General features: G+C 43.7%; 1 protein-coding gene across 2 annotated transcripts in view; it reads left to right on the top strand.

Moving 5' to 3' along the window:
- Positions 1-18492, top strand: part of IPPK (inositol-pentakisphosphate 2-kinase) — a 325056-nt gene that overhangs the window by 32200 nt on the left and 274364 nt on the right. The window contains exons 2-3 of one of the 2 annotated variants that reach the window (XM_018561474.1): positions 173-220; positions 15584-15679. In XM_018561474.1, the coding sequence (XP_018416976.1) occupies positions 173-220; positions 15584-15679 (144 nt within the window). The remainder of the gene's footprint in view (positions 1-172; positions 221-15583; positions 15680-18492) is intronic. The other variant, XM_018561475.1, reaches the window with a different exon arrangement.

Genomic DNA, 18492 nt, shown 5'->3' with positions numbered 1-18492 from the left:
TATATACATATACACTGTATGTATAATATAGAATATTTAGAGTGTAATGGTAAAGGGTGTAATGGTAAAGGATGCATTAAAGAGTTGCTATTCTTCTATCTTGAGTACTTTCATTGCACAGTTCTCTTCTGCTGATTTCCACTAACAAGGTTTTTTATTTTTTTTATTTCAGAGGTGTGTGGTCCTACGATTTTTGAAGTTTCTACCACACAGAAATCTGGTAGGTAGTCTTTCTTCTTAAGATGTTGCTCTTTAACTATCCTAAATACTTGTAGTAATTCTCTGCTTATGTGGTTTGATAATGAAATAGAAATGTTTTCCAAAATAAAAGAACTTCAACAACCATTTAAGGTCTGTTCTGATTTTTCAAAGACTTCCGGGGACTTTTTGCAAAGATTTTTTATACAGCTTTCACTCAAGATTTACACATCTTTTAATTGGATTCAATGTATTTTGACTGTTGTGTCAAAACATTTATAAATGGTCCCCTTGGTTCATGACCCTTAATTATTGATCTTTGATGTGTCGGGTTGCACTGGACGATCAGTCTGGTTAGTGTCAGCATTTTGAACGCACAGTTAAAGGATTGAAATGGCAGTAGTGTGTGGGACCTATGTGTTGGGCCATGCCTTTAAAGTAGGGTTAAAGTGACATTAAACCCTCAGATTTTTTAACATAAACCAATACTGTAATGTGCGCCTTACTGTAATCCATGGTTGTTTCCCTTCTCTTTGCTGCTTTTCCTTTTTAAATCCTCATGTCTTATGATTGGGGAGAACTTCCCTTTTCAGCTCAGGGCCTCTTCCTGTAGTGCTGGCTCAGGTTACAAGCCTATAGAAAAGTATACACAGACACCATGTATCGATTCCTGAGACAAGGCAGTCTGCTGCAAAACAGAAGTTCTGCAGAGCATGAGAACAGATACAGATTTAAAAGGATTACATGGATTACAGTAAGGCACACATTACAGTATTATGTTACAAAATCTGAGGGTTTAAAGTCTCCTTTTTATTTTAACATATCTACTACTAGCAAGTATGCCACAACATCTTCCCGAACCGCCATGCAGGAGGAAGTGTGTGCTGGCACATGCGGAGTCCATATCACCAGATGGGGGAGCGGAGAAGACACACAGTGGAAGTGAATGCACACAGCCGGGAGCGTGCACACCAGACAGACTCCACGGGACATGGAAGAATCAGCAGTCTGCACTGGATCAGAGACCGGCAACAGTGCTGGATGGACTGCTGAAAACTACTGTAAGGAGGAAGATGTTCAGATCAAGAGGCATCATTTAAGGTAAGTCCTTATAGCAGCATTGGGGGGGAAAAAACACAAACGAGTGTTTAATGTCACTTTAAGGTAATACAGCACAATAATCACTTAAAGTGAGCCTAGTTTGTCCACCATACTGCATAAACTAGCATTACTACTTAATTATATTTTTTGAGCCTGGGGAAGATTCTGCATACAAGACCTCAACTTCTCCCCAAACCAAAATTAAGCCCCACCCATCTCATCAATAAACCCGCCCCCCCGACATTCAGTGATCAAATAGCAGTGTAATAGCATATGGGGGTCTTAGTGTTGGGATTGATAAGGCATAAAATAAATTATAGGCAAACAGCTAACTATAAAGGAAGCTATTTTACCTACCTAAGGATTTACACAGCCCACCTGCATAGCACAGCCCGCAGATGACACCACCCACAGGTAAGGAATACAATGTAGTCCTTTCTCCTCCCTCAGCCTTCTGACTGGACAGTGAAAGAACAACAGCAAACTAAGGAGATCATCCTTATGTTCCCTTCTCCTATTGCCATGTTTCTTGTCAAAACTTTTGTACACTGCACATCTTATTGGCCCTGCCTCTCCCTTTGCCAGAGTGCTTTTGTATAGAGGATTCATACGTTTGAATTCAGACTCAGCTTACACTAGTTGCATTTTAAATAACACATTTAATATTTTGTTAATGAATACAGAACTGTATTAGTTTGCCTTTTATATATGTGATCTGATTAGAGTTCAGCTATTCCGCCTTGGATTAGGATGCAGATGCCTCCCAGGCTCAAAGAAACTGATTAGGTGACACGTACAAGTGTATCCAGGCACAACAAAGTGCATACACTTTACCAGTAATGTTATTTTTTAAATAAAGAACAGTTCTATATTGCCCTCTAAACAACACAATTTTTAATTAAAGCGTATCTAAACCCAAAAACAGAAATTAAATATATTGCAGCTTACTAATCCTGAAATGTGGTGGATGCATTGGTTTTCTTTTTTGGGCTTTTTTCCTTTTATTTTCAGCTGGTGATCCTGCCAGTAACACACTTCCTGTCCTCTCTTGTCTTTCACTCTTTGGAGGAGCAACAAAGCCACACTTGGATAGCAGTATTGTCTGCTTTTGAGAAGGTAGTGTTAGATTTACCAGCAGATTTAGATGAATTTGAATAACAAATTCATTCCAAACTCCAGCTAACATTTTTTATGCACTTACATTTTTTTTTCTTTTCAGGATAAAGGTTTTACATAAATTAATACAAGCTGACCATTACAAGCACCCCTGTCGGCGGTAAATGGTTTGTCTCAACCCTCTATCTGGCACTTTTGCTGGACAGCTTTGTCTGTTAAAGGAAGTTAAACAATTACAGATTTAATGGCAGAATCAGCAGGTGAAAATAAAGGAAAAAAGCCTACAAAAGACAACTACTGCAGCCACCAAATTGCAATGTTTTTTTCATTTTGGCTTATATATACAAACATTAAAGCCTAACTCTGGGCACATCAGAAGTAATTAAAATGGTGTTAGGCATGTATGATGTAATCTTTTAATGAATGTACAGGTGATTTAAACAGGATATTTTTGGTAAAGGATGCATTAAAGAGTTGCTATTCTTCTATCTTGAGTACTTTCATTGCACAGTTCTCTTCTGCTGATTTCCACTAACAAGGTTTTTTATTTTTTTTATTTCAGAGGTGTGTGGTCCTACGATTTTTGAAGTTTCTACCACACAGAAATCTGGTAGGTAGTCTTTCTTCTTAAGATGTTGCTCTTTAACTATCCTAAATACTTGTAGTAATTCTCTGCTTATGTGGTTTGATAATGAAATAGAAATGTTTTCCAAAATAAAAGAACTTCAACAACCATTTAAGGTCTGTTCTGATTTTTCAAAGACTTCCGGGGACTTTTTGCAAAGATTTTTTATACAGCTTTCACTCAAGATTTACACATCTTTTAATTGGATTCAATGTATTTTGACTGTTGTGTCAAAACATTTATAAATGGTCCCCTTGGTTCATGACCCTTAATTATTGATCTTTGATGTGTCGGGTTGCACTGGACGATCAGTCTGGTTAGTGTCAGCATTTTGAACGCACAGTTAAAGGATTGAAATGGCAGTAGTGTGTGGGACCTATGTGTTGGGCCATGCCTTTAAAGTAGGGTTAAAGTGACATTAAACCCTCAGATTTTTTAACATAAACCAATACTGTAATGTGCGCCTTACTGTAATCCATGGTTGTTTCCCTTCTCTTTGCTGCTTTTCCTTTTTAAATCCTCATGTCTTATGATTGGGGAGAACTTCCCTTTTCAGCTCAGGGCCTCTTCCTGTAGTGCTGGCTCAGGTTACAAGCCTATAGAAAAGTATACACAGACACCATGTATCGATTCCTGAGACAAGGCAGTCTGCTGCAAAACAGAAGTTCTGCAGAGCATGAGAACAGATACAGATTTAAAAGGATTACATGGATTACAGTAAGGCACACATTACAGTATTATGTTACAAAATCTGAGGGTTTAAAGTCTCCTTTTTATTTTAACATATCTACTACTAGCAAGTATGCCACAACATGAACACCCAGTCTGGTGCTGGTTCTTCAGCAAAAGGACATTGGTGTGTGGTGGAATGAGGAGCATCTTGCATTGAGTCATATGACTTGGTAGTTAAGAACCATATTTATTGGTAGTTTACTGTTTCAGGAATGCCCACCGTCAAAATATGCCCTGGTCCTGAAGCGGTTATACCAAGAACGCGGGCAATTTTGCTGTTGAGGTACAATCGATCCAGCGGCTATACAGTCGCTTATACTTGGCGGGAAATGCTGCCGCTTCCCCCGGGTTCCGCTGTTCCCCGTGCGGGCCCGGGACTGACACAGCTGGTCTCCCCTTACCCAAACGGAGGTAGATCAGCAAGCTTCTAGCCGCTGATCTCTCCTCTGATCACTAGATTCAGAAGTGATGTGTATTACATCACTTCCGGTGTCACTGTGCTTATTTTCCGGCTCTTAGAGCCAGGAGTAGAAGCTGGTGAAGCAAATCTCTGCTTCATCAGCTTCTTTGGGGGTCCCTCGGTGACATTAGGAGTCTGAAAGACCCCTTATGTCTCCATAAAGAGAACCTGTCACATCATATTTGCTATTACATAAGGGGCTTGATAACTTTATTGCTATCACAAAGGGGGCTAAGTGTAAAAAAAAAAAAACGAAACAATTTTTTAAAATGCAATTTTTTTTCTCAATCTCCCGTCCAAACGGAGGTAGATCAGCAAGCTTCTAGCCGCTGATCTCTCCTCTGATCACTAGATTCAGAAGTGATGTGTATTACATCACTTCCGGTGTCACTGTGCTTATTTTCCGGCTCTTAGAGCCAGGAGTAGAAGCTGGTGAAGCAAATCTCTGCTTCATCAGCTTCTTTGGGGGTCCCTCGGTGACATTAGGAGTCTGAAAGACCCCTTATGTCTCCATAAAGAGAACCTGTCACATCATATTTGCTATTACATAAGGGGCTTGATAGCCCCCTTTGTGATAGCAATAAAGTTAAGTGTAAAAAAAAAAAAGAAAGTAACAATTTTTTAAAATGCTATTTTTTTTTCTCAATCTCCCACCCTCACCTGCACGCACATACAAACGCAAGCAAGCATCGAGTGTGCAAAAACGAAAATTGCACTACACATGTTAACATATTGCTGCGAATGTCGAAGTGAGAGCAAACATTCTAGGGCCATTAATCACTGCTTACACTAAACCCATTAGCAGTAAAAGCTTTTAACATGTCGCCTATGGGAAATTTTAGGTATTGCAGTTTTTTTGCCGTTCTACAGGCGCATGCAATTTTAAGGCTTGACATGTTTGGTATCCATTTACCCGACCTGACCCTATCTTTTATATTTTACCAAAAAATTGGGTACTCTATTCTGTTTCTGTGCACTGTTTTGATGATACTGGTTTGATAAACATTTGCGTGCAACACAAAAAATTGCAACTAGCATTTTTTAAATTCTACAGTGTCTCTTTCAGAAAATATAGAATTGTTTGGGGGTCTGAAGAGGTTTTCTAGCCAAATATTCTATTTCCAAATATCTGAAAGCATAACGTTTTGTAATTCTGTATTTCACATGTTGATCCAAGTGATTTATGCTCATGTAGTTCTACTAAGTAAATATTATGCAATATGCTGCGTTTATTAGAACAAAATGCTACGGACAATTGTACATAGAACATTGTCAAAATAGAACATCATAAAACTCTATCCAGAGAGAACAAATCTAGCAACAATCTAATATCAGCTGTGCCATAATGAGAACAGCAATATGTAACAAAATGCATACAAATTCCAATTTATGAGTGCATCACTTAAAACCTTCCCTGTCAATCTAGCATAAATACCCCATCCCTTCAGAAGGTATGGGTAAATTAGCCACATCCCCTGTCCTCAAAGGGTCATCGGGCATATGAGAAAGCCATTCTATGTTACAATATACAATAGTGCACTACTCAAATTCCGTAGCATAATCATTATGGAGCCTATTTCGCACAACAATAGCACAAGTACTGGACCTTTCGTGGGTCGTAGACACCCCTCTCACTTTGGACGCATAGCCTGTCCATTTTAACCTCAGGGATTATATCGCGCTAAAGCGAGTGGGTGGACTCCCACCAAATTGCGGTATTTCCCGGACTATGAAGGTACTAGTAGTCTTTAGAAGCAGGGGTAGAGGGTAAGGAAGGGGGGAAGGGAGAAAATAATCAGTTATTGGAAATGCAAATCTCCAGGGGCTCCGGCCTACCGGCACCTGGGGCAGCGCCTTCAACCTGTGCTCAATGAGGTGACGGGGTCCACTCCCATCGCTGTGAAATAGAGGACATTTTGAAGTGAATCCATGGCCTCCAGACAGAACGAAAGCTGTCCCCCTCATTACTTATAGAAGCGGACATATCTTCCATACGACATACCTCATCCAATACAGAGAGCCAAAGTCTCACTGAGGCGGATTTGGTTTGCCTCCACATCAGAAGTATACATGACCATGTCGCATTCAACGTGTGTAGTCAATGATTTTTTTTTGTAATGTTTTGATGGAGAGGGAGGTCATATGTAATAAAAAAACTGCCAGATCATCCGGTAGACAGAGCACTGATCACCAAATGGTTGACCATCAACCATTTGGTGACTGCGATCCAAAAAGGTTGAGGGGGTCACCACATGCTTTGTGCTGCGCTAGGTGAGAGGCTCCTCAGCCACCTCCTAGAGCAGCAGTGTCATTTCTCTGGCCGCGCCGCTAGATGGCGATGCAGCACCGGCAGCCGAGGAGGATCAAAGAGAGGGGATCGGGCGGGAGTGAGGGGAGTTGAGAGCCCACACTGGCGGCCAGAGAGCCCACACTGGCGGCCAGAGAGCCCACAACGGGGGCCCAGGTGGGGAGTTGAGAGCCCACACTGGCGGCCAGAGAGCCCACACTGGCGGCCAGAGAGCCCACACTGGCGGCCAGAGAGCCCACACTGGCGGCCAGAGAGCCCCATTGTGCTCACATGAGCCCACACAGATACTAGTATTGGTGCATTCCTAAATTTTACCATTGGGGGTGTGAAAACAATCAGGTCCGAACAATCTCGGATTCAAAGAAAATACTTTATTACTCGTACGAGGAGACAAGACGTAGAAAAAAAATCTAACAGCTAGGAGATGTCATCCGATGGTTTTAACCCATGTGACCCGTGCAATAGGGCTGTTTACACATGAATTAACCTATCAGAAAGGCATTTACGTCTTGTCTAACAATAGCTTGCATTGTTTATAAAGCCTGAGCCGTGGAATGTACCTTATCAAAAAGTAATTTAATTGGTCCACTCCACAGCCCTTACAAGGTAATAAGCAATAAACTTCCGCGTTCAGAAGTAAATATATGTCATACAGATTTCAGTAATTTGCTTGCAAAAGCATTTCTTCTGTTCCAAACTTGCAAATAAGCATTTCAAGCATATGATTATACAAGTTTAACTAAACTAAGTATTTACACCTTTGACAGGTGGTCACCACAACCTGGCAAATGTTACCAAGAGGTCCCAGCCCTAGAAAGGTTGAGAACTCTGGCTTAGCTTTCCAAAATCGTGTAAAACGATTCCTCCATCTTCCATACCTTCTCTTGTGCTCAAAGAGAAAAAAAGGCTTCCCGTAGTGTAGTATGTCAGAATACATTTATTTAAAACGATTAAAATGCACTTACAACTAAAATAAGGTAATTGCACATGGATTGTGTCCACTGAAGCTCCTGTCTCTATGATTGTAATGCTCTCATAGATCCGCCCACCTGATGCATTTCGTCACTATTGATCTGGGAATCAGTGTCCTAAAGGGGAAGGTTTTGTTTAGATTTTTATATGGTTCTGATTTACTGTTTGTGGTTTTGCAATATTCACGCTGGTTTATGCAAAATTTCCCCCATATATGTCCGGTTTCGGACACCAAGTGTGCCTGTCCGCAAGACTGCTCCTCTGCGCTCCTGCCCCGTGAGACCCACACACTACGTGCGGGGTTCGACCTACCCCCTGAGCGCCTGCTGCCCGCTCGGGGGCCCACTTGGTCGGCACCTTCCCAGAGTCTGTCCACGCTACTACTACTGACTGCTCCGGTCCCGGGGTGGGCGCACTTAGTATTTCTAGTAGTTCTATATATCAACAAAGCGCTAATTGTTCATCTGAAATATGGTGAGCAATAGGAGTCGGTGAGTGCGGCCAGATCTTGTCTTTGAGCACGGTGGAGACTGGAGAGCACTAATTGTTTTTGCATTCACGGACGTGGTGTTGATTATAAAAGCAGGAAGATATATCCTCACATATTTCAAATTTATTGTATCCAGAAGTAATGGACTTCACATGTGGTTATGTAGATTAAGTGGGAGTTATACATCACTTGTGAGATTAACACCGGTTTTTCTATATGTACACATTTTATGAGATGTACTAGCACGTTTTTTGCAGGGTAAGTGTAGGAGACCGTGGGATTACTGTGCTTGATTGGCCAGCAAACTCGCCTGACCTGAACCCCATAGAGAATCTATGGGGCATTGCCAAGAGAAAGATGAGAGACATGAGACCGAACAATGCAGAAGAGCTGAAGGCCGCTATTGAAGTATCCTGGTCTTCCATAACACCTCAGCAGTGCCACAGGCCGATAGCTTCCATGCCACGCCGCATTGATGCAGTAATTGCTGCAAAAGGGGCCCAAACCAAGTACTGAGTACATATGCGTGCTTATACTTTTCAGAGGTCCGATATTGTTCTATGTACAATCCTTGTTTTATTGATTGCATGTAATATTCTAATTTTCTGAGATTGTGGATTTGGGGTTTTCATGAGCTGTAAGCCATAATCATCACAATTATGACAAATCACGGCTTGAGCTATCTTGCTTTGCATGTAATGAGTCTATCTCGTATATTAGTTTCACCTTTTTAAGTTGCATTAGTGAAATAAATGAACTATCAAACACTCAATGGAAGTATGGGATGGTGTTAGGTATTCAGGTAACTTGAGGTTATCACATTTACCTTTGCTGACTTGGACCCAAGTCTCCTCTATTCCCCCCTGGAGCTAGCGACCCTCACATGTTTTCCTGGTGGCTGTACTACACCGGGCACCATGCTCCATATCTGGTGGACATGCCTTCACGTGTCCCGCCTTTGGAACAGTGTTTATGGTTTAATCCGCTAAAAAATGGCTCCAGTGATAGGACTACTAGTTTGTATTGAGGTTGTAGTCCATCACAGGAGCAAGCTTGGACCGGTGTAATACAAATCCCAGCAATACATTATAGAGCACCATGTGTGGGAAGGTGCAGGCTTACCTGAGCAGTCTTCCAGCAACGTGCTTCTGAGATCGGACCTGTCTATCAGCAGCTGTCATCCCCCCACACCTGCTCCTCCTTACTACATCTCCCCGCGTCCCTGTGCCGTTCGTTGATGTGGATGGGCAGGAAATGTGAGGCGTGGATGCGAGCGGGTCTGGCAGCGGCGAGCGTGAGGTGGGGAGGAGGTGCGGCGCACAGCGTGTGGAGCTGTGAACAGGGTAAACTGATTGGAAGCCGATTAATCGATTATTGAAAACGTTGACAACTTTTTCAATGATCGATTATAATCGATTATGTCGATTAGTTGTTGCAGCCCTAATCCGCTCTCTTTTTAACCTTGGTGGTTAGACAGTGTACATTTTTTTTTTTGCAAGCTGGGGGCACAACACAGGGCACACAGTTCTGTCCCAATGCCTGGTCCTCCAAGCCCACTAAAGCAGAAAGTAAGCCCTCTTGTCAATGAAGGGGAACGATGTCTTTAAGCCTTCTCTGGGTCGGGGACATTTCAGACACCTGGGTTCAGAGTGTCGTTACAAACAATCCCCATAATGGGGTACTTACACAACCTACTGCTTAGGGAACAGTTTGCGTCAGCCCTGTCATCCAACATCCAGTGGACAATACAGAGATTCAGATGGATCTGGAACCTCCAGAAATCAGTGCTGGAGCCTTCCCATCATTTCGAGTGCCTGGACCTAGTCTTGGCCGCGGCCCTGTCCATGGTCTTCCTGCCCCTGGAGAGTCTGCTATTGCTCCGCTCTCATGCTCAGACCTTATGGTCAGGAGATGCCTGACAATTCACTTTTGAATGAAGGTTCTGGACTTGATGGTGGCCTCCTTCAAGGTTGTTCCCTATGCTCAGTTTCACTCCAGGCCATTGTAGCTCAACATCCTAGCAGTATAGGAGAAACAGGTTAGATCCCTAGATATCTTCATCTACTTGTCCAGCATGATGAAGGTTGCCCTGGTGTGGGGAATATTCAACCCAGTTCTGGAGCCTGGGGCGTCCTTCATTCCGTCTTGGAAGGAGCTCAAGATGGATGCCAGCCTATCAGGCTAGGGCAGATCCCCTGGAGCATCTCGGTTCAAGGGACCTAGTTGTTGGGGAAATCTTTGTTCCTGATTAAACATCTTGGAGCTCAGGGCAATTCTGTTGTCTGTCAGGGTCTTGCCCGGCGGCGCCTCGCCCGCACATCTCCCTGCCCCTCCTCCAGCAGCGACATCACCCCTCATTGCCGGGGTCTCGGCGGCTGCCAATCATAGCTCTGCCCACTAGACGCCGGCTCCCTCGTTAAGAGTGAGGTAGATTCAATTGCTCGGCGTTCAAGCAAGGAAATTGAATGTGGAGCAATTGCTCTCCTCTCTGCTGCACCTCTCTCTCACTCTTTCTCTCCAGGACGTGCTCCCATCCTTACCTCTTAAGCATGGAGTCCTGCTCTCAGCTTTCCAGGATACCTAAGGATTCGTCACCTGCTCAACCGCAAGTAATATTAATAAACTAGATCACCATTGTCACTGTGGACTTACTCTGCTCCTTGTATAGTGTTTCTAGTGGCTGAAACTGTAATTGCTGCCTGATACTTCCCTATGCTTATAAGATGAATCAGCATTGTCAAGCTACTGCTCTCATCAGACCTCACGCTCAGTTATTCATTCCCTTACACCTAGCATTACATCTCCTCATTGTAGAAGCTCTAAACACCTGTATGATATTAATACAGTAGTAACTCTTAGAGCCTTACTCAGTTGCTTCCCCCTGTATGACGATAATACAGAGGGTTATGGTTATGTTGCTCGGTGATATATGATGTTTGTGGGAGCTGCGCCCCTCGCCTCCATTAATGAGGGTTACAGCAGTGTCCTCAGCCTGAACCACCTACTTATCATTGTGGGCTGTGATAAGCTAATCCGTAGTTGTGATCCAGCAGCATTGGGAGGACTGTTACATTGTCTCAACTCTTAGACTTCCCTGTTGCGGGGGTCATCTGACAAAGATTCAGCTGGATAACACCACAGGCGTGACTTACATCACCCATCAAGTAGGCATGAAAAGTCGCATGGCTCAAAGTGTAGTGAACATGATTCTGGCTTGGGCTGAACTTATGTTCTGGCCCTGTCCACTGTACACATTCCAGATGTTGGCATCTTGTTCCCGGAGAAGGGTCCCTTCATCTGGAGGTGTCCTGAGTTCTTTGTCGCATGTGCAGGCCGCTCAACATAGACCTACTGGCATCAACAACAAACTAGACAGGCTTTTCAGCAGGACCCCCAAGTCTTCACAGTGGATGCCTTAGTGGCTCCTCGGGATCAGTTCAGCCTGATTGCCTTTCCTCCCTGATTGCCTTTCCTCCCTGATTGCCTTTCCTCCCTGATTGCCTTCCTCCCCTGAAACTCTTGCCTCACCTCTTTTGCAAGATGAAGATGCAGGACATTTCAGTGATTCTCATTGCTTTCTGCTGGCCTAGGAGGCCCTGGAATGCAGACAGTCAAATTCCTGGAAGACTCTATATGGGCACTTCCAGATCACCCAGACCTACTGTCACAAGGACTAGTATCCCACCCTGTTTCTCCGTTGCTGGATGGAAGCCCAAATCCTGAGGGACAGAACCTATCCAGACGTCATCGTCTCAGTTTTCCTTAAGGTTAGGAAATCAACCTTTCATAAGGTTTCACCTGGAAGGCAAATTTTGCATAGTTCAAAGTCGGGAAGTTTCAACCTAGCAAGTACTTAGTGGAATGCATTTTATTCTTCCTGCAGTCTGGCTTGGACCAGCATTTGTCCTTTATTACCATCAATGGCAAGATTTTTGCCGTCATGATTTTCTTCCATAGACTGCTTGCCTCTGACTCTTTAGTGAAGGCTTTTGTGCAGGGGGTGACCCATGTTGTTCCTCTGTACATGTTCCAATGCCTCCATGGGACCTCATTCTCATTCTGTCGACCCTTCAGAAGCTGCGCTTTGAATTTCTTTAGGGATATCCCTCAGCCCTTATTCACTAGCATGGTGGCCTTCCCCATTGCCATCACTTCTGCTAGGTGTGTTTTATGAATAAGCAGCCTTGACGTGCAAGTGGCCCTTTCTGGTCATCCATAGAGGTTAAGTTGTTCTGTGGTCTCCTTTCTCTCTAAGGTGGTCTCTGCATTCCACCTTAATCGAGGAAGCTTGTGTTCTACACCAAACCATCCTGAAGAATTGTCCCTCCACTATTTCATAGGGATAGGGGTGGTTAGAGTTTGCCTTTTTTGTGACTGCTTACTAACAGTGTTGGTTGAGGGTCCCTATATGAGCCAACCAGCCTCCCGATACATTATTGCTAGCTGGATTTGTCAGACCATCTACTAGGCCTACTAGCTGAAGAGGAAAGTTCCCCACTTTCCGGCCACTGCACACTAGAAGGGTTGGTGCTTCTTTCTGCATTTCAACATCAAGCTTCAGTTTCCCAAATCTGTAAGGCTGCCACATGGTTTTTCAAGTTTTCTTTAAGTCCTTTCAGGTGGACATTCAGGGCTGCCGATGCCAGTTTTGGATAGAAGGTCCTTCAGACGGCCTTTTAAATTCAGACCCCTCTATTTCTAGTTCTTCCCTGTTAAGGTTTTTGTTTCTTTGGGGCCGTCTACTGTTGTTGCCCAAAACTCTGTTGGACTGCTGGTGAACATCCGTGTGGTTCAGGATTTAACTCCCTGTGTCTTGTGATGTACAATCAAGAAAACAGGATTTTTGTCTTACCTGTAAAATCTGTTTCTTGGAGTACAACATAGGACACGGGACCCTCCGCTGTGTTCTCTGATCCACTCTGTACGCCTTCTACAAAACATAGACAAACATATTGCAGATGGGGTCAGTCCTGCAGCTTTGATTGATTTGCCAGTGTCCTAACCTCGGCGACCTCAGCCATCGCCATTACTCCTAACACCTGAAGGTAGCTGCATAACCCAGTGTTAAAAGAATGTAACTTCCTGTGATGTACTCCAAGAAATTGATATCACAGCTAAGACTAAAACTTAGTTTTTCTTTAGCTTGATGTGGACTGTTGGGCTGCATTCACACCTGCGCGTTTGGGAATTCCGTTATTTTTTTCATGCGGTAGGTGCAATTTTTAATGAACGCACGGTTTTCCACCTGCTTGCAGCTATAACCATAGTTGTGGAAATCGCCTAGAATATCGCGCATGTACCTTTCGCCACGTTGTGTTTTTTGTATGCGTGTACGAACGTGTAGGTGTGAACGAGCCCCATTAAATTGTATTTCTTTTTGTGTTTTGGGCGTAAAGATATGCGCAGAAAAATGCTGAGGGCTGGTGCACACCTAGGCGATTTATCACGCGAAACACAGATTCGCATTGAAGTCAATGAGAACTGTTTCCACTAGGGATGTCCCGATACCGATGCTAGCATCGGAATCGGGCCTGATACAGGGCATTTTGACAAGTTAACATGAATAGGTTAAACCATGATTCATAGTACATAACATGTAGTTGTACTATGGATCATTTAAAGTCACCTGTCTCTTTAAGAAAAAGTATCGGTAATTGGTATAGGCAAGTACATGAGGGGATGTACTTGTACTTGGGACTGAAAAAGTGGCATCGGGATATCCCTAGCTTCCACCTTTTGTGTTGCGTCGCGCAGAAGCTATTTTTGGGTGGTTGTGGCATGTTTTTTGTCCCATAGACCTCTGTATGCATTGAAAATCGCACAGGTTTCAAAACAAAATTGCGCGCAAAAAAAAAAGAAATGCGCGACAAACACGCGACAATAGCTCAATCGACTAGGTGAGAACCAGACCTTAGAGATCATTATCATACGCCCATAATTTTTAGACTTCCCGCCGGGTTATTCCGATCCTATTTTTTCGAAACTTTGTGATGGGGGTCTGTATCGGACAACCCACTTTGTCATGGGCTCTTCCTGGCCAACGCTAGCCTGTCTTATGTCCCCAACGGGTCATTTCAAGCTATCGTTCTGGCAGTTAAGGCTCTTTCTCTCTAGGATTCACTAACCATTGTATCTCTTTCAGCTATTGACAACCTTGGAATCTCTATGCTCTGCGGAAGGTCCTTTTTAAGACATCCCCTCTCTGCTTTACTCCATGCTGGTCCCTCCAGAACCAACTTTTGTTCCCCCTTTCCTCCTCAAGTGGGAACGGGGGGGACTCGCTTTCTCATTCAAGTTCTCCATTTGTACTAGAACTCAAGAATGCAATTACAAAGTATTGACGTGTTGGTATTGGACACCAGTTAGCCTTCACAAATTTTTACCAAATGTATCTGACAAGTGCAGGAGATGTGGTATGGAAACGGGCACAAACACCGCTGCTCCTTTCATGCAAGTGATCAGATCACTTGTATAAAAACGAGCAGTGGCTCCCCACTGTACATTTGAGCTCTGCTTGTCTGGAGCACGGCTAAATGTACAAAAAAAGTCTGTATTGCAAGCAATTGGCAGAAGGAATCTTCTCCCCTCGTTAACAGAGTGGAAGAGATCCGAAGCTGGAAGACCTGATTTTATCTTCAAGAGGTGTCCCTGATCAGTCAGATGTGGTTTTACTGGAATCTATTTCTGTTTTCGGATGAGGGTGAAAGACTCCTGTCGAGCTCTGCATAATTTCACTTTTTTTTTTCTTTCTGAAGATGCTCCGTGAGGTCTTAGGTCTTCTTCCTTACTCACTTACCCACCTTACTCCCTTCCCTCTTCTGATTTTTCCTTTTCCCTCTACCCTTCTCTATACTCTTATGGGCCTCCCTTGGTGGTATGCAGACACCCCCCTCACTTTTGTTTTAGTTTCAAGTGGGTTGAGATATTTGTTTTGTAAATTGGCTACCACCTGGATTATTTTTTCAACAGTTTTTTTTTTTTTTTTTGTATTTTGTACCTTTCAGAACAACCATCCAATATACACTGCCTCTTTTGTCTGGATTCATAATCGTTCTTTCCTTTTTTTTTTTTGGTAATTTTTAACTACTCGAATGGCATCCTGACACTCTTTGCAATATTTTCCTTTCAATGTTTGGATGTGCTGTTTATTTTTTTTATGTGCCTATTTATTTTATTGTCACTGTATTGGTTTGATTTCTTTAAAATGAAAAAAAAAAATGAAGCATTGGTGTCTTAGGAAGGGTTATTGTGTCTGTCCGGATTTCACTTTTGTTTGCATCAGGGAGCACTTCCTTTACTTTCCACAACAGCAGTAACCAGGATAAGAAATGCAGGAAGCTATGACTGATCCCTGTGCATATATAACAAACCTATAACAGAAACAAGGCTTTTAAAAGCACACATTGGGTTTTTTCACATTAAATTATCTTTTTTTTGCACATGTATCACAGGACTAGATCACTTAACAAGGCTCAGATGTTTTGTCTATATTGACTTTACATCTATTCTGGGTAGTTGCTGTACATTGAGTTTTTACATCTTGTAATTTAATTGGAATTGTATTTGTTGTTTTGATTTCAGACTGCAGAGGAAGTCTATCAGCATTTGCACAATATTCTAGACTTTGGGAAGCATGTCATGAAACAGTTTCTTGGAGAAAGCAATGTTCACCATGGAGTAAGTAAATAAGAAATGGATAAAAATGTTCTGAAACTTGAAACCTAAATTTTGTCTGACAGTCTTTATTCTAGGGTAGTGTAACAAAGCAATTGTTTAAATTACATTTAATGTAGATTATAATTCCTGTAAGAGCAGAACTCTTGACTTCTGCACTGCTCATCTCTGTACTGTGCATTACACCTCTGACCTCCTGCGTTACACCACACACTCTCATGCGATGAACACACAGGACTAGTGCTGTACATTACATCTCGCAGCTCTGCAAGTCGTGGAGGCCCAGTCACAGATTATCAATCTCAGTTTGAGTGCCACAATGGTTATCACTGGAGAAAAGTAGTAATCTAACCTGCCCACTACTGAAATCTATTTTTCTGACCACATAACGGTTTCCTATATGCCTGTTGTTTTTTTTTTTTTATTTGTTCTAAAAATAGCTGGCCTTAACAGTGCTACAATATATGTGGTAATAATGACTGGTTCCCATACGCATTTTCTTAATTTGTAGCACATGCCTTAAACCCGCCTCTTCACCACCTCAGGGCTCTTCTCACCTGGATCTGGGCATGCTTTTCAAAGGACAGTAATAGGGCCATACCCCTGGAACAAGCGTGCTTGACTCAGTTATGGAGTAGCACGAGATAGGCCCCACCCACCCGCCAAACTAGGAGACACAGCTTTGTTAAAAAAGCAAGGGCAGGGTCCGGGGGACACATGCTGCTCTATACATCTGTGTGGGCTGGAAGGAAGGGGTGGTGGTGTGTGTGTGTCAGTGATGGGCTCCCTCGTGGCCGAGTGCCCTAATGGTCAGTCTGCCCCTGGATCAGACTAAATGTAAGGGCGGAGATTGAACGGACAAGCTGGAGATTAAATAAAGAGCTGGTGTTTGCATAATCATTCTGGTAAGAAATAGACACCGGCACTCCAATAGTAAATCGATTATGTCTATTTATTGACGTGCATCAAAAGCAAAATAACACACTTAGTGCGACGTTTCAGGGACACACAGGAACCCCTTCATCAGGCAACACTTGTTTTGCCTGATGAAGCAATCTGGGACGAGATATGTACCATACCTTTTTGCGGACATTTAATTTTCGTTCTATACGTGCAGGATTGTTTCATCCAAATAGATCTGGCAGGAGCCATATCACACTTGTTGCCTTGCACATAGTATCATCTTGTGCAATCTTTGTCTCTGGTAGGAGCAGTCCAGCAATTTAAGGAGTTCTATACATTTGATGTGAAGAGATTGGAAGTATCTGCGGTTGTTAGAGCTTTTATGTTTCATTTCTAAGGAATGTACATCCTGTAAAAGATGGGAAATGGCTTCAGAGCGTGCTTATTTTAATCTTGCGCCGTGAATAAAAAACGCACTGCAAACAACACACTTCAGGGTTTCCCATTTAATAAGAAGGGAGGTAATATCGGTCTTGTGGTCCACTAAGAAATTAGAGATGGCCTGAGTGACATTGGCGTGGACCAATTGTCAACTAGCTGGTGTACATTAAATAACTTAATTTTATTAAGGGTAGGTTGATAGAGCTGTAAGAAGCCTGTTGAGGTATCCAGTGGCGGAACTACCGCCGGTGCAGGCGGTGCGGACGCACCAAGGCCTCGGGCCTCTAGGGGGCCCAGTGCCGGATCGGTACCCAGCGGCCAGCGGGCCCCCCATCTCTGCGCCAAGAGTGTCCGATCATCCGTTCATCCGATGGTTGCCATGGTCAATAGAATGCTTAGCCCGATCGGGAGCCGCGCTGTGTAATCTAACACACCACGGCAACCCTCCGCCAATCACAGCGCGCTACTGCCCGGTCCCCGCCCACTGTGTGACAGTACAAGGGGGGCGGCGAAATTAAATTCCCCCCTATTACTGTCACCCCATACAATCTCCCAGACATGACAAAATGGAGTGCTAACACCTGACCAGAATTTGGGAGGTAGACCTTGGCTAAAGTAAACAGCTTATCATACAATTTACATTTCAGAAAAACAAACCTGCCATCTTAGAGGCTTTGAACCACTGTTAGGTTTACATTCCTCACTACAGCTATCGTTGCACCACGCGCTTTGCGAGTGGGACTGTTGCTAAAGAACCAAGCCCCATAATGTCTACCAGGCATCATAGGCACCTGCAAGGCCCTGAAGTGACTTTCTTGAAAATGACCACTTACTCCTTTTTTGTTTGTGCATGTTATAGAGAACCTGTGCCTCCTTCTTCGGGATATCAAGACCCCTCACATTGAGGGAACCAAACTTAATGGTAGTCATGTAAAAGGCACATAAGATGCTGCCTAAAATGTATTTTCCACTAAATTAAGCCTCAACGACATTCATTGTGGGGTGGCGTGACCTGGGAAACAAGTTGAAGATGTCTGGGTACACGGGGAAGGCACATGCGTGGTGAGGAGGAGGAGGAAAGGCACTGAGAATCCAAACAGAGGAAAGGCACTGAGAATCCAAACAGAAAACAAGAGGCCTTACCTAGGGTCATCCAAAGGCACTAGGGCAAGTCTTGTTAAGGCCCGGATTCCCCACAAGGCCACAGAGGCCAGCCCTCGGGGCGGCAGGGCGCATAGCGGTGTGGAATCCCCCGACGCCTGGAACATAAAGTGCCGGGCGGTAAGCTGCCTTCTACATTTAGTCCTGCTTTGGGAAGGCAGGACTAAATGTAGTGTGGGGAAGCCGCTTGTTAGTTTACACGTGATCGCGGCGATGTCGCCACGATCACGTTCAAAATGTGCGCAGCCTGTCCATCCTCCCCTCCTCTCCCCATCCCCACCCCCCCGCACCTACCTCTTTCCTCTGGTTCT

This window comes from Nanorana parkeri, unplaced genomic scaffold, assembly GCF_000935625.1.
Source record: "Nanorana parkeri isolate BGI_ZX_2015 unplaced genomic scaffold, ASM93562v1 scaffold526, whole genome shotgun sequence".
In the NCBI taxonomy this organism is placed as follows: domain Eukaryota; kingdom Metazoa; phylum Chordata; class Amphibia; order Anura; family Dicroglossidae; genus Nanorana; species Nanorana parkeri.
The sequence above is the reverse complement of the archived record's forward strand: the minus strand, read 5'-3'. Positions and strand labels throughout refer to the sequence as shown.